Below are 24,119 nucleotides of genomic sequence, written 5' to 3' on the forward strand. Positions count from 1 at the left end.
TCCCCCCCAATGTTTGATCTTGCTTCGCTGGTTTTTCTCGCAGAGTTCTACTCCCTGACAATCCGGAGATCCAGGCCGAGGTATCTGCTGCGGAGGGCAGGCGGTAGAGAAAAGGAAAATCAACTGTGGGGTGGCGCTCCGGGCCGCAAAAGGGGCAGAGGTGTCGGTAGGGCTTGGGGATTTCTCAAGCCACGACACCCATTTTTCTCTCCTTCATGCTTTTCTTTTCTTTTCTTTTCTTTTTGTCCTTGGGTTTTCTGTCGACATTTCGAGGAGGCCGCGGGAAGGCGGAGGGGAAGACGGCCTTCTTGCTCTGGGAGAACCAAGCGGCAGCCAGATCCCAGCTTCTCGCACTCTCTTCGGGGCCAGAGTCGGGGCCATTGTCCTCCCCGGCACCAAGCCGGAGTTTCTGCCTCAGAGACAGTCTCCGCGACCGGTCCCGGGCATCCTCCTCGCCCCTCAGCCCCCTTCCAGGCTTCGCGGGAGCTGTGTTCCGGGGCCCTGGGGAGCGAGACATGTGTTTTTTGGTTTTTGTTTTTGTTTTTTGTTTTTTAACGAGAGGACCTGGCCCTGGGATCCAGCCTTTCTCGCGCTTCAGTCCCGCGGTGGCAGGCTGCAGTGGGGCGCCCGCCGCCTGAGCCGCCGCGTCCCTACCAGGCCCGGATGCCCTGCAAGGTGCCCTGAGCGCACGCTGCCCCGGCCGCGGCACCCTGGTGCAACGGCTGCGCGCCGCCACCGCCGGCGAAGCCGCCCAGGTTGCTCACGTTCACGAAGGGGCCGCCTCCGGCCGCGCTGCAGGCGGGCTGCATGGCCGCGGCCGCCGCGGTAGCCCCGCCGCCGCCGCTGCCGCCGCTGCCGCCGCCGCCCGCCGGGTACGCACAGCCGTAGCTGCCGCTGTAGGCCGCGGCGGCGGCGGCGGCGGCGGCGGCAGCGGCGGCGGCGGCAGCCGAGTTCCCATAGCCGTAGGCGGGGAAGCTGTTGTAGGAGTAGGCGCCCGCACCCACGCTGTAGGGCGAGCCGTAGGCTTGCGCGCCCGGCGTGACGCACGGCTTGCCGTCCCGCACCAGCACCGGCACGGCCACGCGGCGCGGCGGCGGCGGGGGCGCGTGCGCGCCCAGCTCCAGAGACTTGTCCTGCCGCTGCCTCTTGCACTTGTACCTGCGATTCTGGAACCAGATCTTCACCTGCGTGGACGTGAGCTTCAGGCTGCTGGCGAGGTGCTCGCGCTCGGGCGCCGACAGGTACCGCTGCTGCTTGAACCTGCGTTCCAGCTCGAAGACCTGGGCTTGCGAGAAGAGGACCCGGGGCTTCCGGCGGCTACGTGGCTTGGGCCTCTCGCTCTCCGCCGCCTTACAGTCTCCGGCCGCCTCCAGAGGCTTCTTCAGCTGGCAGTTTTCTGCGGAAGAAGCACAACAGCGTCCCTTAGCTTAGTTCCCCGCCTAACCGCGGCTCCTATCCCAGAGCACTGTGGCCCTTTTGGTGGCAGCGCGGAGCATGCGGTAGTAAATGCCTGGACTTTCTGGAAAGTTTGTGGTTCCTGGCGCCATGGGACCCTGCGACAGCCCAAGTACCCTCAGAACTCCCGTAGCGGGCAGAAGCGCGTTCCATGGGGAGGGTTAGTTAGTGCGGGTTTATTTAGAATTTGAGCATCTGTGAGAAAGAGATAATTAAATGTGCGGCTCGGCGTGCTAATGACTATTTTCAGGATGAAAGTTTGCAGCTACATAATAACTAGAGTATTTGCAAACTCATTTGCTTTACGGATAGCTGAAGGTGTGAAGCATATTGGTATTTGGGGGCCGGTAGGCGTGAGTTGCGTGAATAAATCTTTCTGTTCAGAAATGCTTGAGTGTAACGCTCCTGTATTGCCTAGGAACTTTTTTTTTTTTTTTGCTTTTAAAAGACAACATGCCTCCAGCTAAATGTCCGCTTGACGATGTCTGTTATTACCTTAAAGAGAAAAAGAAATTTGATTGACTGATTTAGACCGTTTCGTGTCGATTTTAGGCCCAGGGGAAGTGTCAGGAGTATAGGCCTTGGCTGCTGCCACATCAAACCTCCTCTTGGGGAAGAGATTCTTTGACTCTCTCCCCTCAGAAACAAACACTTCCTTGGGGGCTTTATTCAGTTATCCGATCTCCCTACCCAGTTCACCTCGCATCCCATGTGAGCGGCTGGGATCTAGGACTAAGTTCGCGTTTTTCACTCGGCCTGCAGCCCCACAGCCCGGGACACAAAGCATAACGTTATGAATTTTCAAAAAAGGCCAGCGCCTCAGGGGTGTGAATGCTATGCACGCGCGTAATGGACTGTGTTCCCACGCACTCCCCGACCATCCCCTCCCTCTCCGCCGGGTGCTGTGGGTGCCGGGACACTGAACTCCAAGCAGAGAAGTGAAGAAACCACCCAGCTGGTCTCTACCAAAATTCCTGCGCCCTGCCAACACAACCTGCCTGGATCGTCTTTTTGGAGAAGAGGGGACGGCTGTCCCGGCCTCAAAGACCTCGTCTCGCCCTAGGGGGAAAGAGGAAGAGATTCGAGCTCTTGTCTCTCTGGGTCTTGGGAAGAACAAAAATGCCGTGAGTTGTCAGAATCCAGCAGCTGAGCCCGTGTTGCTTATCAGCGTCAGGGCAGCAAGAACTACTTTCCCTTCCCTTGGGGGCTTGCATCGCCTCTCCTGTCCCGGAGTAGTAGTTGTCGGGGTCACCTCGTCCTTCTCCCTCCGCCCCGGCTCCCTCGCAGGCACCTGTGCTTTGCGGAGCTGTCGTTGACCAGGGTGAGGCATGACCCCAGCCAAAGGTTAAAGGGGCGGGAAGCAGTGCTGGCAAGGTTTGTGGGCTGTTTGCGGGCGCTCCGCCATTGCTCCAGATGTGCGGGTGCGTTTTCTTTCCCCCTCTACTCACTTTGGCTCCGGTCCCTCACGACCTCGGGCTCCTCTTCATGTTCCTTAGGCTCGCTACACGAGTCTCGCAGGACTGTGTGGACATAGCTCTGGGGACAGAGCCCCGAAGACCCGTGGCCGTCGGCTGTGGCTAGTGAGTTCAAATAGGACAGTTTCTCGCCCTCTTCTTCCTCGTCCTCCTCTCCTCCGTCAGAAAACTGCGTCCCCTCGGTGGCGGCCAGCATGCACGGCGCCGAGTGAAAGTGGTGCTCCAAGTCCGCCTGTAAGTGCGCGCCGTGGAAGTGCTGTTGCTGCTGCTGCTCCAGATTCAAAATGTCTTTGACTGAGAAAGGGGTGGAGGTGACCGGGCTTGGTAACATCATCAGGGCCACTTAATTGTCCAGTCCAAATACTCAATAAATCCCGGCGGGGGCGGGGAAGCAGCGCTGCGGCTCCAGCTCTCCTGGACTCTGCCGCTGCTGCCGAGTCGGGCTTTTGACAGACGCGGTCCGGCTCCAGTCTAAATCGCCTCCATTGGCCCGGACCTGGGGGTCTGGGTTTTGTTACAGCCACTGCAGGGACTGGGGCCGGGGCTGCGAAGCCTGTGTCCGGGGGTCGTGCGTCACGTCGGGGGCGGGGCTCTCGCCTCGGCCTCCCTCCCCATTGGTTCCGGCTCATGTGGACCACGCCCCCCGCATCCACTGAGTGGGGTGCTGTGGCGCTACCAGAAATAAAGGACTAGTATAGAGTCGCGAAGTCCAAGTCGTTGTGGGCGAGGCTGCACTGCCCCGGGTGCCCGAACGACCGATTCCCGCCCCGCCTAGCCGTACCTTCCCGGCCACGGCCAGTTCGGGGAGGCTTCTTGTCCACGAGCCAACTGCCGGGAAAGATGGCCCAGGAGCGTGGTTTTTCCAGCTGCTGCAGGGCAAGAAAACTTCCTGGCCTGTAAATACCGGCCTCTGGATTCCCAAGAAGACGGAATGTTTTGTGTACCAATGGATGGGCAACGTGTCTGTTCCCGACTTGTTGACTTTGCTCGAGCTGTTCCCTCCGCTTGGAATGTCTTCCCTGCCCTTGTCTCCATGAGTGGAAAGCTGTTCTCCAAGGCTCTGCTCAAATACCACCTCCTCCAAGGAAGCGCTCCCTGATCGTCTAGCCGGAAGTCATCTCTCCTGCATCTGAACTTGCAGCGCATGTTAGTAAAGGACATTCGTGTCACTTATCACTTCCCACCTAGTACTAGATATTGCCGGCCCAGGGTAAACTATGAGCCCCCCCCCGGGGGGGGGGGAGGGTCCCGGTTGCATTTGTCCTTGTAGCTCTTGCAGCTGCCGCACTAAGCAGGTATGTGAGAGACAGGAGGATGGTGTTGTTACTGAACTTGGTTGGTTGACAGGTCTTGGTTCGAATCCTGACCTAGTCGGTGTGTGGCCTTGGGCGTTTCTAAGCCGCAGTTTCTTTGTCTACAAAAAGGAATCCGTAATACTTCTTCAGGGGTGGTTGCCAGGGATAAATGACAAAACATGTCAGGAGCTTAGTGCAGGGCCCCACACATGTCAAGTGCTCAGTACACCTTAACTCCCACTATTGTGCATCAGTGCTTGTTGACTGCATTGGTGGTGGCGTGGCTGGAGTGCTGCACACATTGGGTGGCCTCGTAGGGTCTTGAGAGCAGTATCTGTCACAAGGGAGGTGACCCAGCCATGGAGGCCTTCTTCCCTGCATATTGAAACCGGGGCCCTGGATCTAGGCCTTTACCCTCGGAGGTGTCTTTCTAATTTCTCCAACCCATACGTCTTCTGGCGCCCTCGTGCGGCCCCCGGGTGTTTTCTGGGCGAATCTGTGGGGTCCCCTGACGTTCTGGGAACTCTACGTTGGTGGGGATCATCTTCCGCACAATAGGCGTTCGCCAGCCACCACGCCTCGCCAGTGAGGAGCAGCGGTCGCTACTGTGAGGCCCACAGAAAGACCCAGGCGCAGCACTGGCCTTGAAAAATAGAGAGACCGGTTCCAGCCTAACCGAGGCGCCCGACATCCGCCCCTGGCCGCCCCAAACATTTTTTGGCGGCCAAGATGGTGGAGCTGGGGGAGACCGGTCTCAGCTGGCAGGGGAGGGTGGAAGGTGCGGGGACTGTGGACAACGCCCCCGGGCGCGGCACACACGGGATGGAGTGGCGGCGAGAGTGGCGAGCTGCCCTGCGGGCCCCACGGCGTTGGGAGTTGTGGGTGCCCAAGGCCAAGGAGAGAAAGGCGGGAGGGGAGAGAGGCGGAGCTGTTCAGGAGGGAGCGGAAATGGTGCGTGGAGTCGGCCTCTGAGGCCGCCCGGGGAGCTGGGATGCGGCGCGGGCCACGTGCACCCGGGAGTACTTAGGGTGGCGGCGACCGGCGGGTGGTGGGGGAGACCCTCTGTGGGCAGGGCCTTGCACTGGTACACCCATTCTTCAGCCGCAGGGCCGCCCGGTGCCTGTCTTCTCGGCACTGAGACTTTTGATGTCCCAGGCGGGGCCGGCGTCTCCAAACCAGGCCAGGGACTGCAGAGAGAAGAGTGCGCCTGGTTTTGCAGCGGATCGCAACCCCTCGGGCGCAAAAGATCCAGAGAGAGGTGGGGGTGAGTGCGCGGCACTGTGGGGTGGGGGTCCTAGTGGGTGTGCGTCGCATTGGCAGGCAAGCCTAAAGGAAGGAAGCTGCGCTCCAACCCCACTCCTCCACTCCCATCCCCCCTGAGCTAGACCATCTCGGAGAATGTTTCTGGTTCCCAATTTTTTCCGCCTCTTCGGGTGGTGTTCTTTTTTTTGTTTGTTGTTTTGAGTGATTTTAAGAGAAAAAAAGGTTAAAGACAAAAGCTACCGAAACTCTCTCTCCCCAGTTTCCAACTGAAGTTTGCATTTCTCTTTGCTACATTCTCTTGCTTCTCCGCAGCTCTTCGTTCTTAGGCCTTCCCTAAATCCATCCCTAAGAAACCCCATCTTAGAACCCGTGGCCAGGGGCGCTGGGAACACGCCCACACACCCGCTGCTGCTGCTGCCGGGAGTGCACCAGCTTGCCTCTTCACTGAGTACGAAGAAAGCTGTCTCCTCCCCACTCGCAGGCCCGCGCAGTCCGCTCTCCCCCAAACCCACTGCCACCACTACCCCGCCAGGTACCCTTGTGCCAGGCTTGAGTGGGTCTCTCCTGCAGCTTCTGACCGGATTGCTCCTCGGCAGGCCCCCCAAGGTACATAGTTCAGGCCCGACGGGCTGGAGGCGTGAGGATCCAGAGCGTGGGCAGCACAGGGGCCTAGAGTGCCCTGTCCCCCCTTTCTCTTCTCATCCCTAACCCTGCGCAGGGCCGATCTAGTGGGCGGGAGACTTTTACCCGCTACCTAGAGCTGATCTTGGCCTTATGATCTGAGCGGGGCTTAGGTCGTCTCCAGATGCCCTCCTCCTGGTGGTTCAGGCTTCCTTCGGTCAGTCTTGGTTCCGCTACAGCGGAGTTTCCTGCCAAGGATGCCCACCAGGTCAATCCCATCTAGGCAGCCTGCCTGTCCCGCGCCCGCAGCCCGGACGGTCGTGAGCGTGTGCGAGGCCAGCTTCGCTCCGGTGTCCGGGAGGACAATGCCAGGGCAGTAGATACACTACAGTAGCCGGGTTCTCGGGAGTCACTTATCAGAATGTGGAATCTGGTTCCGACGCGCGTATCCAGTTACGATCGTGTTCTGGGGCATTTGCATTGTCTTGTCGGAAAAGAGGATCTTTGAAATCCTGGAGTTGTGCTCGACTAGTAATAGGTTTTCGTTCCAGTCCGTTTAGCTAATTACTGTCAGATAAAGTAAATATCGCTGCAACCAAGGAAGCATTTGATGTTAGTTTAATCGAGTGTATCTGCCTACCTACCTACGATTTTGTCACATTACACATTTATGCAAATCCCCCTCCTCCCATATATGATCAAAGAGCATAGTAAAATGATGGCAAATTCTATGAGGGGGAACTGCTGTATAGATGCATAAGCAATATACAAAATTATATCTTTTTTGGAGAAAAGCCACATGCTAACCATTGCAATAAATATATTATCAAATTAAAATACGATTATTCTTTGAAAACTATAAAATGTTCCCGTAAGTTACTATTCTCTACACAAAAATTGTTTAATACACATAGAAATACAGGCAGATACCGATTATTTTTGTTATATGTGCCACTATTTATGTTATTACCTTTCAACTATTCAAATAAACATTTAATTGTGTAACCACGGTCACAAAAAAGTTGAAAGTTATCATGGCTTCTAATCTAAATGTAGCACCACAGTCAGAAGTAATTGTCTATTAAAGTATGAGAAATAATCCCGCGATGAACACAGCTAGCCAAAACTGTAGAACATTGCAGGTAAATTTTTTTCATTGGATGTTTCATTTTTTACTGCTCTTCTAGAAATGTCATTCAATGACATCTTACCAAAAAAAAAAAAAAAAAAAAAGACATTTCTTCTTTGGCAGTAGCACTAAATAGGTTCTTGTTATTTTGTTGTTGTTGATGGTGGTGTGTAAGTCCGTGTTTTGGTTTGGTTTTTAGCTGAAGGATATTGGAAAGCTCACCAAAATTTTTGAGCAATCTAGAGGCAATTTTGTGAGAAGGGTAAATACTTTTTCTACTTTTAAAGAAATGTCAAGTAGGTAGGTCAGTCCCAGGAAGCATTAAAATCATCTAATTCCTTAAGAGGAACTTTTTCCAAGTTTTGGTAATTTTGTAAGAGAGATTTTAAAATGGAGTTTTGAGCATTTTAACTTTTTAAAAAATTATTTTGCACGTGTTTGTATAAATGTCAGATTTCCCCCAGATTGTATTTGGAATGGAGTTTTCTAAATAACCCACCACTTCCCTTCCCTGGTAGAAAATCAGTCCAAGTTCAATAATGCAAGTAGTTCTTTGTAAATTACAGGCCCTTACTGAGGAAGTGAGTTTCGATTTCTCAAGGAGAGGACCTTCTGCATCTATCTTATGTGTATCTGCCCCACTCCAAAAAATTTGAAGATAATGTAAATACAATGTAAATACAGCTTTTGTCAACAAAACCAGTTCTGTTCTGCTGATAAAACACACAAGAAAGCCTAACTTTGTCGAATGAAAATTAAGTATTTTTTAAAAACAAGAATACCTACATAAAGGATGCCTATACAGACATTTATTTGTGCTATTTGCGTGTACTATTTGGGAGTGCAGTGAACAGTTTTAACTTGGGGATTAAATTGGAATTCTAGATGCATTCCTTAACTTTTATTATTTTTTTTTTTAGTGTGAGTTTAACTTCCTGTAGCGAAATTTCAATGTCTATAGACCTTTTAAAATATTCAGAAGAGCTGCTGCAGTCTTTGGCAGATTAATTCTTTTAAACCAGAGCGCCTGCCTGCTCTGCGGATCTCTGAGCAGTAAGGGTAGAAGGGTGGGGGAATGTGGTTATCGTGTTCCAAGAAGCAGAGATTCTTGGTAACTCTTTCTAGTGCGATCTTCCCAGTCCTGTCTGCTCTCAACCGCAAGCCACGGACCCCAGCTTCCTAGGACATAGAAATCTTTACGAAAATCACTTAAAATCGTTTGAGAAGGAAAAAGACTTTTCTCCTTTGGAAGGAAACGTTTGCCACATTCTTGTGGCTTAATAAAAGTCTTATCCCGCCTACAGTGCATCCAGCCTTGAGGTCCCGGTCTTTGGTCCGCACTGGGGAGAGCGAGTCCCAAGATCCAGGGGGAACGTTTGCTGCGTCAGTGGGCGTCGGGTCGGCTGGCCTAGTTGCCCACTTGCCCTTGGTTTCCTGAAGCCCTGGGGGTACCCAACAATTCCCACTGCTCTGGCAACAGTTCCAGCTTGTCTGACTCTGCAGGAATGTTGCGGGGGCAGGGGCTGGCCTTGCTCAGAACTGGCCAAGGACCAGACCTGGAAAGGACCAAGGCCCCGGGCAGCCGCGGCACGCCAGGGCGCACAGCCCCAGGGACAGAAGGCACCACTCGCCTGAGAAGCCAGGCCCAGGTCCCCAACTCTGGGCCTCTGGGTTTCACAGTTTTGCCCTGTACAGACTCCGGTGTGTCAGGTCGGAGGTCAAGAGTTCGAGGGCATCAAGGCTAGGGGGACTGTAAGGTTGCCAGGCCTCACTCCGTGCCCTGCCAGCTTGGGCACCCTGTCGCCAAGCCCAAGCACTCTGTCCACGGGGGCTGGGGCTCCGAGTGCTGGGCTTCGTCCTGGGCGCACTTCTCTCTGTCTGCGGGCCAAGAGCCACGGACCTTAGTGAGGAGCCCCCTGGGAGACGCCGGCTGGGTCTTGCCTGTGTCCTTGGATGTGCCTGTAGGTTCTGGAACTCCTCTCGACCTCTCCGCGCTCCTGCCAAGGGAGAGAAATACCTTCTTACCTCTCGGGGCTCCTGGCACCCCGAGATCCGGAAACCCCGCAGAGCCTTGGAGCCTGGGACCCCAGAACTTCCGTGGCAGTCCACCTCTTACCTCTTGCAGCCAATCCTTTTCCCCTTTGGGCTCCTCCCTCTTGTACTGGGCTCTACTCCTCTACCCCTTCCCTTCCTCACTCCCCTTTTCTTCCTCACTTCCTCCTCCTCCCGTCCTGGGCCTCCTTTCTCACTCCATCTCCACTCCTCCCTACCTTTCCCAGTCTTATTTTTTCACTCTCTCTTCCTTTCCCCCTATCTTATCTCATCACGCCTCCACCCCCCTTCTCCACTCTGAAGCTCTCATGCATTTTTGTCCCTCGCCCCTGCAGGTATTTGATATGTGCGCCAGAGGGCTGCACAGGATGGGGTCAGACTAGTTGAGCATGGCCTCTTTCCTGAGCCCCACACCCCTCTCCCCTATTCTACTCCTGCTCTCGCACTCTACCTCAGGAGCTGCTCCTAAAGATGCCCAAGCACTTTTGAGTTTGTGATAAGCACACTCCTCTGCACCCTACTCCAGCCCCCCAACCCCGAGCAACTTCTACTGAGGGCCCTGATGGGTCTGTGGTGCTCCAGGTGGCAGGCTTGGCCACCCTCCCTGTGGAAATCCCCGCTCCAGGCAGATCCTGCGGGGCCTCCGTTTCCTACTATTGTGGCGGTCTGGAGAGGATCACAGCGGAGCTGAAGGCAACAGTAAGGCCTGGGCCCCAGACATCCCTTGAGAGCACAGATCGGGGCTCCCAGATCAGGGCTGGCCCCCTCCCCCACTACACAGGAGCACTATCCAACTGAACTGATCTTTCCTCCTGTTTCTTTCCTGCCAGCCCCACTTTAGATTAGGGGCCTTGAGATCACCCCAGCTGGGAAGTGTTTCAGAGATTGCCTTAAAATGCAGGGGCCAAATCTGGGAGAGGAGAATGGGATCCTGGCTCATACCGGCCAGCAGGGGCAAGGTCTGAGCACTCTGTAACTGTTCTCAGCCCATCTATAATCTCTTATCCTCTTCCTAGCTACTGGGTATGGGGTCAGTGGGGCCACTGAGTCATTGGCCTCCGGAGAGGAGACAGGGTCTGGGGCCTTATGCCCTGTGAGTCAGGATCCCCAGCTGCATAGTAGGCAGCTGGCCACCTCTACCCTTTTCCATCCCATCTGCAACCATGTTTCTGAGGTTGATGACAGTTGCATCACTCTGATAAATATGGGTTTCCAACAGATGGACACAGACCTGACATATATGTTTCAATGGACTTCTCTTTCTCCTTGGATGAAAAGAAAGATGCTTTCTTGTGTGAACACATTAGTGTGTGCACGTGTGGATGGGCATGGGAAAGGAGGCTTTCAGGACTGTGCCCATAAATGTAGACTCCATGTTAGGGCTCTGCTCTTTTAGAGAGTGTGGGCAAAACAGGGGGGCTGGGCCAACACTCATTCTGAAGCCCTCTCCCTTCTTTTTCTTTCCCACAATAATGTGATTGCTGGTAGTGACGTGAGGTTTGGAGAGAAATGTTTAAATGGTCCAAGCATAAAACTAGCTTCCATGACTATGCGACGCACTATTTCCATACAGGCAATTTATGGGATCGTTACAATTAGTCTTGTACAAAGTGGCCCCACGGGGATCACTGCAGTTAGAGAAGAGGGCATAGGTTTTATTACTAGAGTTGTAATGACTGTGTGTGTTCTTGAAAGTAATAAAACCACACTGAAATTATTCTGTAATTTAGACTTTGAAAAACTTTACATGCTCCTCCCCCATTATTATAGGAGGCATGCAAACCTCACAAGCATGGTGCCTATGACACCCTCTTCTGCAGGGAGAGCCCACAGAGTGAAGGAGGCTGGGTTTGGGGTGGGCCAAGGGAGGGGGGAGACGTGGCTTTCTCTAAATCATGATCACACCTCCTCTGTCTATCTTGGGCCAAAGCAGTAACCCTGGAGTCCATCAGAGGGGTTTGGAGCCCCATCCTGTCACTTTGTCATCTTGTAACCTTGAGTCAGTCCTTCAACCTTGCTAAGCAGCAGTTTTCTCACCTACAAAAAAGGAGATAATAATGGTTTGGACTTTATAGGCCTGCAGTAGAATTAAAGAAATGATGGAAGGAAAGCACTTACAGAGCTCTGAACACAGAAAGCCAGGTAGTAAATGCAAAGGGGGACACGTGGGGTGGTTGTTAAGCTCAAGGAGGGAGTCTCTGAACCTCTCCTCCACTGAGCAGAGATCAGGGAGCTGGATTCCCAGGCGCTCCTTTTTCTTACTTCGGGAGTGGGGGGAAGCATTATTAAACTATCAATCAAATTTTGTGTGTATGTGTGTATGTGTGTGTGTGGTTTTTTTTTGTCCCCAAACAAGGAGACCAGTTCTCTTAATCATTGGAGTTTTAGGATATACTCTTGGAACCAACAGCCTCCTCTTGCCTCCCCGCTCCCTACTCCCCACCCTCTGGAGCTTCAGCAAACAAATCCCACACCCAGACTGAGCTTCCCGCTCCCACAAATGCATCATTTTTAGCAGCGGTAAACAAATCCCCAAAGACTCATGTCATTGTTATCATGTTTAGATAAAGATCTGGCCAATTGGTGTCCACACTGGAATGTAAATAAATCAGCTGCCCTGGACCTACCCCGGTGGGGGTGGGGTGAGGGTGGTGGGCGTCCCTCTCCCACCCGGCCTCAACCCAATGCCCTGCTTTCCTGCTTCTCTCCTTTTCCCTTGTGGGATGGGAGAACATCTGGCCTGGTTTCTAATCTTTTCACTCTGTCCCAGGTCTGCTGTGTGACTTCAGGCAAGTCCCTTATCCTCTCTGAGCCTGCTTCCTTGTCTGTACAGAGGAGTTAATAATTCCTATCTCTCGGGATTGGGAGGGAGCAGTAGTAACTGTAGAAGAATACTGCTGCTAACAGTAACAACAATAATCCTCTCATAAGGCAGTGGTCATATAGATAACATCGGCTACCATTCAGGGCTTTCCTACAAGCACACAGTAAGGCCCCATGATTAAGTGCCTCTGAAACAAATAATACATTATATGTTAAAAAAAAAAAAAGAAGAAGAAGAAGAAGATAGCAGGAGGGGAAGAATGAAGGGGGGGAAATCGGAGGGGGAGACGAACCATGAGAGACGATGGACTCTGAAAAACAAACTGAGGGTTCTAGAGGGGAGGAGGGGTGGGGGAATGGGTTAGCCTGGTGATGGGTATTAAGGAGGGCAAGTTCTGCGTGGAGCACTGGGTGCTATACGCAAACAATGAATCATGGAACACTACATCAAAAACTAATGATGTAATATATGGTGATTAACATAAAAAAAAAAGCCTCCCCACTCACCAACTCACACATAAACTGTCAGACTGTGGGCAAGCTGCCTTGGTGGGGCTGGGAGAGTCATGGGTATGAAGAGGGGAGACTGGCACCAGGCCTGTTGTAAACTCTTCTGAGTGTCCATCCTGGTTATTGTTCCTGCTTCTTGCAATAGGTCTTGTCTAATGGCCCCATTAATGTAACCATTATATAGAGTAAGAAACTGAGGCTCTTGAGAGGTAAGGCGACTAACTTGCCCAAGGTTAAGTTCCTTACCTTTCACACTGAGCTCCCTCCCTTTGCTCCTCTCCCTTCCCTGGGCAGCCCCAGCATTAGCAGGCTGTGCACCGGGCAGGAAGGGACTGCTTGCCCAGGCACTGTTCTCTCCGCTTTTGTGAATTCCTGCTGGGTAGTGGACAGCCCACCCCCACCACAAATCTTCCTACAAGGCCCAGGCAGTCGTCCACAAGCCCCAGGCCCTGGGACTGAATGAAAGCTGCCTTGAAGATAAGCATGCCTTGGAGGTGGGGCTGAGCTGCGTGGAGCCCCCTCTCCTCTTCTCCCTATCAGCACCCCCTCAGAGCTGCTTCCTTTCTCCCCATCTCTGTCCTTTCTTGCTTTCTCTTCAGAAAGAAGAGGGGCTGCCAGCCCTCTGCTCTCCTTCTGAGGCACCTGCCATGGAGTTCATACTAATCCTGATAATAAACCTCCTGCGGGTGAACAAAGCATTCCACTTGTGTGATCTCCTCCCTATTGTTACAAGATCCCCATGGGACAGATACTGCTTCTCCCCCTCATTTTAGAGCCATGGAAATTGAGGTTCACAAAAACGAAATGATTTGTCCAAGGTCCCAGAGCAGGTAAGAGGTGGATGCAAGACTTCCAGGCTTGTGAGCTAGATGCCATTACAAGACTCCAAGGCTTGGGTGGGCTGGAGAGAGTGCCCTATTCCAGCCCAGCTCCAGGAACCCGGACTTCTCAGCCACCTGGCCTCAAGGAGAACTTCTGCTTGAGCTGACTCCTTAGCCTGGAGGCCCCAGGTCTGGTCTGGGAGCAGCTCCTCCCCCGCCTGGCCCAGGCGGCCTCGCTCGCAGAGCTGCGGATACCGCTTCAACACCAGAGCACAGCCGCGGGGCCGAGGCCTCTGGGAGCGCTTTGAGCCACCAACTCCCGGGCGCCCAGAACAGGCCACCGGGCTTTTCCAGGCGGCTCCCTTCCTTCACTGTCCCGACATCTCAGACCACTCTGCCCACGCCCTCCGCAGAAGTAGCAACTTCCCACTGGAAAATCACCGCAACCCGGCGGCGCCCGGGACACGCTGGAGCCAGGCACGGCGGAATCTGAGCAAGTGCCTGCCGTTCGGGTGTGCACGGCGCGCTTCCTGGAGAACAGTGGTGGGTTCAAATCCTGTCTCCGCTCTGTCTCTGGGTGAACTCCTTAACGCCAAGCCCTACTTTCCCGACTTGGAGACTTGGGAATACCAGAAGTACCTACCTCATAGGTCGCTCTGAGGATTAGAGGAGATTACCTCTGTGAAGCACTTAGCGCGGTGCCCAGCTCAATAAACGTTGGTTTATTATTATTGACCCCGGGACTAGTGGAGGCTGACTTTTTCCGTTTCTGGGTGTGAGCTCTGCGTCCCTGAGCGCACCGAGGCCGCAGATGGGGCCGGGTGGCGCCCGGGGGGCCGCGGCTAGACACTTAGGCGCGCGAATTTTGGGGGAAGAGCCGGGTTAAGCCCGGTCGCGCTGTGTTTGGGGCCGGGCTCTGGCGGTTACGTTCCCTCGAGCCCCAGCGACACTGCGCTCCGGGCGTGTGCGTCTGTCCCGAGCCGCGTGCGTGTCGAGGCCTGTGCGTGTCAGGAGCTGGGTGGCCGTTGACGCGCCTGCGGGGACCTCACCTGCGCTGGATTTAGATTTCGGTGGGGACAAGGACCTCCAGTTTACCTGACAGATGCGTGGTGTCCACGCTGTGTACACAAACCCGAGCAAGACCGGAGTCCCGGGTGCTCGGCCTCCTGCTCATCGAACAGTTTTCGCTATTAATGGTTATTTTATTTATATCGTTAGAATTGTCCCCCCCGGGTCTGTTTACACCAACGTCTGGCCGTCCGGGCCGCAGTGTTTGGACAGCGGATTACACTAATGGATGGCGAGCTGGGGGGGGGGGGGGCAGGAGCGGCTGGAAACGGGGCTCCGGGGCCGGGCCGCCGCGCGGGGTGGGCCGCGAGGGAAGAGGGGGCAGGCCCCTCCTGGGTTCGACCTCTGACCTTAGGAGGGAAGGAAACGTGTCTGCTCGCGATAGGAAGCTTGGGCCTCCGGTGGGGTGGAGGCTGGAGGTGCCTGCTCCCGGGTGTGTGTGTGTGTGTGTGTGTGTGTGAGCGGGGGGGGGGGGTGCTCTCTCCTCTCAAGGCTGATTGAAAACTCGAGGTCGTCCCGCTTGGGTGCGCACACGTCAACAAGTAAACAAGACTTGGAGCTACCAGGACGGCGGCCGCTTTGATTCCCCCTGTCGGTGGCGGCCAGCTTAGTGCTTTGGCCTCCAAATCCGGATTATGGCTGAGCCCCGGGCGCCTGGCGGCCGGCATGGTTAGAGCTGCCTTCAAAGGGGGCCGCCCAGCAAGCGCGCAGCTCCCCAAACTGGAGAGGCTCCACCGCACCCGGCCCTAGGTGTGCACTCGCACGCCCACTGAGCACTCGGGGGCAAAACGCGGCCTGCGCACCCACCCTGCGCGGTGGAAGGGCCGCCATCGGAAAGCCGGCAAGTGGCACGCTCGCTGGCGCCCAGGACCAGGGAAGGTTTTGGAAATCTGACAGCCCTCAGCTTGAAAAGATTAGGCCTGGAATTCCTGGCGTTAGAGCCAAACATCTTTACTACAGGGCTAGGGTTGGTGTGTAAAAATATCTCACATTTAGTCAGCATTTACTATGTGCCAGACACCATGCCAAGCATATGTATCCTCCCCAACGATCCTAGGAACTATTATCCCATTTTACAGAGGAGGAAACAGGAGGTTTAGGTAATTTGGGCAAAGGTCTCACAGCGAGCGTGGCAGCTAGAACCCTAACATGCAGTACACTACAGGACTAGAGCGGTAATCGTTCACCTTTTGGGGTTGGAGCACCTGTTTGGGACCTGATGTAAGCTATGGACCCTCTCCCCGGAAGAATGCGCATGGGCATATGCAGCCCTCTGTCAACAATTCCAGGTGCTTCTCGGAACCCCCTAGGCTCGCCCATGGACATGTAATCATTTTGGCTTTACAGGTTATAAAAATCGCGTTTGATATAATTTCTTAATTCTGAACATAGACTAGGAAGGTAGTACTTTTTATATCCGTTGTATAACGGAAGATTCCTGGAGTTCAGAGAAGTAAAGTCGTTTGCTCAAGATCACACAGCTAAATGTGGAGTTGACCTCTCAGGTCTTCGGACTCTAGAGTCTTGCGGTGCACCACTTCAGTCTCCCCAGACCCCGAAGTTCTCCTTTTCCTTCCCTCCTGGCTCTCACGTTCTTTCCTCCGCTGGGAAGACCTGGGGCCAGCCCCTTGGAGGATCTGGGTTTTCTTGGGGGCCTCCGCAAGGTACTCGGCTGGTGGGGGCGCAGCGCCAGGACCCCGTTGCCCTATGCTCTGTGGGCCGCGCTGCCAGGACGCGCGCTCCGGTAAACGGTTTATCTAAAGAGAACTTCTGTTTCTCGTTCGCTGTCGGGAGTTGCCCTGCAGCCAGTAATGAAAAATGCGCCTTTTCCCGAGACTCTGGCGCTGGTGATTTATGTGGGAACCGTCCTCACCCGCGAGGCCTGCGCCGCTCAGCCGAGCCTAGGGGGTGCAGGGCGAGAGCCCGCCTGGAAGAGAAGCCGGTGCCTCGCCCCTTCCAGCGCCCGCTTTTACGGCGCCCCCCTTCACCTCTACCTCCAGGACGTTTTACAGCCGCTCCCCCAGGGAGCTGAGCGCTTTATCGCGGTAAAGTAAACACCATTATCCCAGGTCCATTAACACGGAGATTTTGGCGTTGTAAATAGGCTGCGAGAAGGAGAAGAGCAGCCCCCGCAAACTCCCTTGTAAAACGGTGAAGGTTCTCCAAGATTTATGGCCACTGATTGGCCCCCCAACCTTCTAAGAAATCCCAGTCTTGACCAAAGCCAGAAGGTAGGGCATTCCCCCAACCTAGAAATCCCACCCTGGGTGTTAGGACTTCAAGGGTACAGAGCCCCCAGGACACGTCTAGCCCAGACATTAATTTTCTTTAAGTCACAACCCCAGGAATGCTGATTCCTTTCCGGCTGTGGAGGCACAGATAAACTCTGCAGGTCCCCAGGAGCTCTTAGAGAGCAACCAGTGTAGATGGTGCCAGGGGCCAGAATGCTTGTGTTTCAGGCTCCCTTCCCATTTGTAAACTGGATGGTGCTTTCAGCAGCTACTTAGGAGTCTATAAAGCACAGGAGAATTATAACTGGTGGGCACTGCCCAAGCACCCTGTGACCTAGGGCACTCATTTTGCCAGCTTGTATGGTCTTGCTTCTGCTTTTCTTTTCCAAAAGGAAATACCCTCCTTATTTACTCTTGAGCCAACCGGTGTATGAAATCAAGTCAGGCTGATGGTTCTGGCACCCAGCACAGGAGACAGTCCTCCTTCTCTGCTTGAGTTTCTCTTTCTGATGAATATCTAATGACCTGTTCTGGGAAGTGTCTGCTCATCTAGAGTGTGGTTTTCTTACCCCCTCAAGTCAATATTTATACTGACAAAACAGAGGATTTTGAACTAGGAAAGGTGTCTCTGATTGATTGAGAAAACAAAGAGATAAACAAATTCTCCAGACCCCGCCAAGGGAAGCTTCAGTAGAACCCAGACTCTCCTAACCTTTGCCAAGGTCACTTTCAGGACATAGTCCGTGCCTGGAGGCAGCTCCTTCTTTAGCCCTGAGAATTCAGTAATTCTTGTGAGATCCTCCACCTGGCTAATGAGTTGGCTTTTGGGGAGGGGCAATAGAGAAAAAGCAGGGAGCAGAAAGGTGACAGAAATTGGTTTTGGTCCCTTAGTGTAACTGATTCTATCTAGAGCAGGGTCTTTTAACCATTTTTTTCCCCCTGTGCCAAGGACCCCTTTGACAACTTTGACAAAAGTTGGTCTGGTGAAGCCTATAGACCCCCCCCCCCCGAATAATATTTTAGATGCTTAAAATTAAATACACACAATGATATTAAGATACAGTTATCAAAATCTTTTTTTAAAAGATTATTTATTTTAGAGAGAGTGTGAGAGAAAGACAGAGCATGGCGGGGGGGAGGCCAAAGGGAGAGAGAGAGAAAGTCTCAAGCAGACTCCACACGGAGCATGGAGCCCATTGCAGGCCTCCATCTCAGGATCCCAAGATCAAGGCCAGAGCCAAAACCAACAGTTGGATGCTCAAGAGACTGTGCCACTCAGGTACCCCAGTTATCAAAATGTTTTTTTAAAAATAGTGATATATGGGCGCCTGGGTGGCTCAGTTGGTTGGGCGACTGCCTTCGGCTCAGGTCATGATCCTGGAGTCCCCGGATCGAGTCCCGCATCAGGCTCCCTGCTTGGCAGGGAGTCTGCTTCTCCCTCTGAGCCTCCCCCCTCTCATGTGCTTTCCCTCTCATTCTCTCTCTCTCAAATAAATAAATAAAATCTTAAAAAAAATAAAAAAATAAAATTAAAATAGTGATATAGTAACATATGTGCTTCTTTTTTAAAAAAAGATTTTATTTATTTTTTGACAGAGAGACAGTGAGAGAGGGAACACAAGCAGGGAGAGTGGGAGAGGGAGAAGCAGGCTTCCCTCTGAGCAGGGAGCCCGACGTGGGGCTCGATCCCAGGACCCTGGGATCATGACCTGAGCTGAAGGCAGACACTTAATGACTGAGCCACCCAGGCGCCCCTACGTGCTTCTTTATTGATTCAATAACAGAAGCCAGTGGCAAGTCTAATAACAACCATAATTCAAAGTAGTGATGAATATAAATGGAATTCAAGGTGTCTGCTGCAGCAGTAATGTGCTGTGACAATATGAAGGATTTCTATTGGTGACAAAGTCACAGGTACTAATACTACTGAGTTTGTTACCTACATTCAAAACTAAAGGAAATGCTAAATTACAGTTGGAACTGATAAAAAATAAAGATGTATTTTTTTCCCCTTTCAAGTTCATGAATCCCCTGAATTCTATCCTCAGGTCCCTTGGGAATCCTTAAACTGCCGGGTTAAGAACCACTGGTCTAGGGTCAAATTTTAGACCACTTCATCTCAAGAAGTGGTCTTTGGATCACCTACAACAGAATCTTCTGGGGGTGTTAGAAAATTCTGGGGCCCCTTCTGAGATTTGGGTAGACCCAGAAAAGTATATTTTAAACTTAATAATCAAAGGATTATTTTCATGCTAAGTATATCAGGACTTCACTGATCAGCACTTTGGTTGGCTGCTTGGATGATGTAAGGAAAGAAGATCCCTTTGGATAGTTGAGGGGTGGGGTGGCAAAGTGGGGATTCTCAGCAGAAGCTCTACCATGGAGACCACTTTGAGGTGGTACACAGGAACGTGGAGGGCACAGCAAGCTGGGGCATGGGAGAACACCAGAGAAAGAAGCTGGAATGGGACATTTTGGTGAAGGGTTCCAACATGCTGGCAGCGGCTCTGGAAAAACTTTGGATATTAACTGGTCCTCGTCCCCACTTTGATCCCATATTTTACACAACAGAATAGAAACTTGCCAAAGGCCACATTTCTAGTGGCAGAGGTAGGTCTATATTCCACTATACTGAAATGCCAAGTTTAGTCGTCACACTTGCTGGTGGTTAGTTCAGGGCATAATTCATGGTCAGTGGCAAGCCACATCCCTGTGGCCTATGTAAACTTCTCCATCAGCTCTCTGCACTGCCTTCCTTTTTGCTTTCAGTGCTCCTGAATTCTGAGCTCCTTTACAAAGTCTTACCATTGTTGGCACTTTGGGAGCTTTCATTCATTCGCTCACTCAATGGATGCTACGGACCAGGCCTGGTCCTAGATACTATAAAAGATACACAAATGAGTAAAGAGATGATCACTACCCTTAAGAGATTTTCAGACACCTGCTCTTATCCCCACCAATCTTAAGTAACCCTGATAAGCATCAAATCTCTTTTGACCCAGGTCTGATTTGATGTTTGTGCAATCACCAGAGGCCAAAGAGGGCTTATTGGAAGGGAAGAAGAGCTTGCAGCATCATGATTAGTTGGGGACCTGTCTTTTCTATTGTAAAAGGTGACTAGTTAGACCATGAGGTTTGATGAGCACATTATAATGTCAAAATGTTGAACAAAGTGGGGCTTCTTCCAAATGTAAGAAATGTGTAAGATATACCCACAGGACACTGAAGGATAGTTATGACACACACTGCTGGCTCCAGGTCAAACAAGTGATTAGACTAGACAGTGCAAGAGTAAACACAACTCTAACAAACCAGTTTTCACCTGGCGTGAGCTTCAACTTTAGCAGTACCATTTGCCTCCCTTTGTCTTCTCACATGTGTCTTCAACAGGGTCTCACATCACACTCTCACTGGGCTAGCAGGTGGGTCCGCGTGCAGATTTTAGAGTTTAATACAAACAGGGAAGAGTGGAAAGGGAACAGGGTCAAGAGTCAGAAGATTTGGGTTCAGTTCTGTTTTTGTCACTTAGGAAGTTTCTGATTTGGGCAAATAATTTGAATTTGAGTTTTCTCTGGTAAAATGAGTATAGTAATGCCTATTTCATAAACTTGTTGGAAGCAGTAAGATAATGCATGATAAAGGTGCTTTGTAAACTGTAAGCCACTCTACAATGTGAATAGTTTACTACCTGCTTTTGGAACCAGATGGACCTAGATTCCAAGCCTGGCATATACCACTTACTTGTCATTTGTAGAAGTTCTTTAACTTTGCACGCTCGGTTTCTTCATCCATAAAATGAGACTAATGATACCTATTTCTCTGGAGCATTGTTTGAAGATTTAAATGAGATGATTGTGTGTGAAAGAGTGTCCAACAGGGGTGCCTGGCTGGCTCAGTCTGTGGAGCATGCAACTCTTGATCTCAGGGTTGTAAGTGCGAGCCCCGCATTGGGTGTAGAGATTACTTAAAAACAAAATCTTTAAAAAAGAGTGTCTATCATATGGTAAAGCAGGCAATAGCCAATCCTAGGTTGTCAATGTTGGGATGGCAGTGACTGTGTCCTATTTATCTTTGTGTCCTTAGACCATAGCCCAGGGTGCTGCAAATAGTAGACTCTTAACTTTGGTTGGATGAATGATTAAGGAAGCTTTGTATGTGTAAGGCACAGCATCAGCTCTACTTACACAAAGTCCTCATTGACTAAGCGGAGCTACTTCTGGGGTTGGTTTCAACCTCAGTTCCACACCAGTGGACCCATTGCATTCACCTTTCTCCTTGGAGGAAGATGAGGTCATAGAGATACTCAGAACGTCAATAGTAGCAAATGGCTCCAGCACATGGCTTCAGAAAAAGATACAAGTTTCTAAATTAAATTCATCAATCGAGTAATCAAGCAAGAAATGTTTACTGAGTTACTACTGTGTACCAAACACTAGGTGTTGGGCATTCAGCAATAAATAAGACAGACAAGATTTCTGTGCTCAGTCCCTTTAGCCAGTGCAGAGAGTGACCCCTAGAGTTGCTGTTTGTTTACTGATTTTCTTTTTGAGATGAGTGGGCTTGAGAATCTGAAGGTTGAAGTGCGGGAAAGTTACTGCAGTGACTGTCCCTGGGAAGGTGGTCTCGGAGGAATTCAAGGATATACAAAGGACTGGAGAATCAAGCATAGTCACACACACTAGTCAATAAGGACACAATTAACAGAGGGAGAAAGAGAAAGAGGGAGAGAGGGCAGGGGAAAAATAGAATTAGTTTTCTACTGCTTCTGTAACAAATTACCACAAACAACGATTTAAAACAGCATAACTGTATTATCTTACAGTTCTATGGATTAGAAATTTGACATGAGTCTCACTGGGCTAAAAGCAGTGTTAGGCTTTCTAGAGGCTCTAGGGGAGAATCTATTTCCTTGCCTTTTCCAGCTTTTAGAGGCTGCCCCCATTTCTTGGCTAATAGCTCCTTTCCTCTATCTTTGAAGCCAGCAATGACAGGCTATGGCCTTCTCAGCTGCCACCTCACTGGTTCTCTCTCTGACCCTTCTTCTGTAGTCAAGTCTCACTCTGACCACAGTTGGCAAGGTTTCTCTCCTATTAAGGATTCATGTGATTAGGTTGGGTTCATCTGGATAATCCAGGATAATCTCCCGTATCAAGGTGTGTATCCTTAATCACAGTGCAAATTTGCCATGCAAGATAACATATTCACAGGTTCCAGGGATTCAGGTATGAGGATTTTTAGAGACCATTAGTCTGCCTACCAAAGGGAGAGAGAGAGATAGCAGAGGGGAGAGGAGAGAAGAGGGGGTGTAGGGAGGAAGAGGGAGATAAGAAATGTTTGCCTGGCGTCTTTCCCAGAAAAATGGACTTCCGATAACTGAACAACAATTAAGAATTTAAGATTTAAGAATTAAGAATGAATCAAAAAGACAAGAAATAACAAGTGTTGGTGAGGATATGGAGAAAAAATAACCCTTGTGCACAGTGGTGCAGTCACTGTGGAAAATAGTATGGAGGTTCCTCAAAAAATTAAAAATAGAAACAATAAAATGATCCAATAATTCCACTACTGGGTATTTACTCCAAGAAAACAAAAACACTAATTTGAACAGGTATACGCACCCCTACGTTTATTGCAGCAATATTTACAATAGCCAAGATATGGAAGCAACCCAAGTGTCCATCGGTAGACAAATAAACTTAAAAAGATGTGGCACGGGCACGCGCGCACACACACACACACACACACACACACACTTACACAGGAACATTACGCGGCCATATGAAAGGATGAGATTGTGCCGTTTGCGATGACATGGATGGACCTAGAAGGTATTACACTAAGTGAAATAAGTCATACCAAGAAAAAACAAATGCCGTGTGGTTTCACTCATATGTGGAATATAAAAAACAAAACAAACAAACAAAAAGCAGAATCAGACCTATAAATATAGAGAACAAACTGATGATTGCCAGAGGGGAGGAGGGAGGGGCATGGGCAAAATGAGTGAGGGGGGAGTGGGAGATACAGGTTTCCAGGTATGGAATGCGTAAGTCATGGAAATACAAGATAGCAAAGGGAATATAGTCAATGGTATTGAAATAGTGTCGCATGGTAACACTTGTGAGCATAGCATAACATATAGAGAAGTTGAATCACTGTGTTGTACACCTGAAACTAATATAACATTGTGTGTCAACTCTACTCAAATACAACAAAATTTTTAAAGAATTAAGAATGCAGCTGAAGTTCAACATTTTCTAGTAAATTATATTTTTTGCTATATATTCAGCAGCTAGAGACTTAACATATGATACTCAAAGCACAAGCCCAGTGCTTCTGCCGCCTCTTCTCATTCAGGAGTTCTGTGCTACATGCTGGCTATCTTTGAGTGTGCCGGAAATCAACTCCTTGTTAATTACACTTTATCTGTGTCCTATTCCCAGGTTTCCATCTGATGCAAGATGAGCCCCAGGCAACGCTGCAGGAGAGCTGATGATGTTTGCCTTTGGTGCCACTCTGGTCTTTACCCCTAAACAGACTGTTCTGCTTAAAAGCACATACACATCTGGGCGCCTGGGTGGTGCAGGCGGTTGAGCGTCGGACTCTTGGTTACCGCTCAGGTCGTGATCTCAGGTCATGAGACCAAGCCCCTCATAGGGCTCCTCCATGCTCAGTGCCGGGTCTGCTTGGGTTTCCCTCTCCCTTTGCCCCTCCCCCCCAAATCTCTCTCTCTCAAATAAATAAATCTTTTTTTTAAAGCACATATGCAACTGTCTGAGGATTCCTTCCCCCCCCTTTAAATGACAGATTTCCTTCTTATCTCTCTCTTAAATATTATCTGCCATTCTTTTGTACCTATCAATATAAATGTATATTCACAAGTGTCTCAAGTGCTAGCCCTTTGATGGAGAACTCATTTTGCAATATGGAATTGAGAGTTGGAGATCGGGATTTAGATCTTGTAATTCTTTTATTTCTGAGGAGAGAGTTTTGCCTAGAAGTGAGGAGTACGAGACACAGGTAGGTCTGGGTTGGAGTCCTAATTCCTCCATGTACAACCTAGTTGACCCTGCACAGGAGACTCCATTTCTTCAGGTGTAGAATGAGGAAACTAAATAGCTTTTATCTCACGGCAGTTCTGTGAGAATTAAATCACAGATGTATACAAACCGTTTAGGCTGGTTGGTGTCTGGCACATGCTAGGCCTTCAATAAACACAAATTGTTATCTTTAGAGCTTGAACATTCCTTAATCCAACCCTCAAAGCAAATATCAAATCTAATATTAGAGACAGCAGGGGTGGTCATGTTCCCAATTTCTGAATGTGGCAATTATGGATAAACAATGTGTTTCCATCTGAGAACCTTCAATTTAGG

At 50.9% G+C, this 24,119-nt stretch overlaps 1 protein-coding gene across 1 annotated transcript; it reads right to left on the reverse strand.

The window, feature by feature from the left end:
• Window positions 1-650: 650 nt before the first annotated feature.
• NKX2-3 (NK2 homeobox 3) lies at window positions 651-3,264 on the reverse strand. The gene is made up of 2 exons (XM_036116966.2): window positions 2,904-3,264; window positions 651-1,396 (listed from the first exon to the last, which is right to left on the reverse strand). Exons 1-2 carry the CDS (start codon window positions 3,262-3,264, stop codon window positions 651-653), a joined length of 1,107 nt encoding a protein of 368 aa, XP_035972859.1.
• Between the last annotated feature and the right edge of the window lie 20,855 nt (window positions 3,265-24,119).

The sequence above is a fragment of the Halichoerus grypus genome, chromosome 7 (genome assembly GCF_964656455.1).
Source record: "Halichoerus grypus chromosome 7, mHalGry1.hap1.1, whole genome shotgun sequence".
Taxonomy (NCBI): domain Eukaryota; kingdom Metazoa; phylum Chordata; class Mammalia; order Carnivora; family Phocidae; genus Halichoerus; species Halichoerus grypus.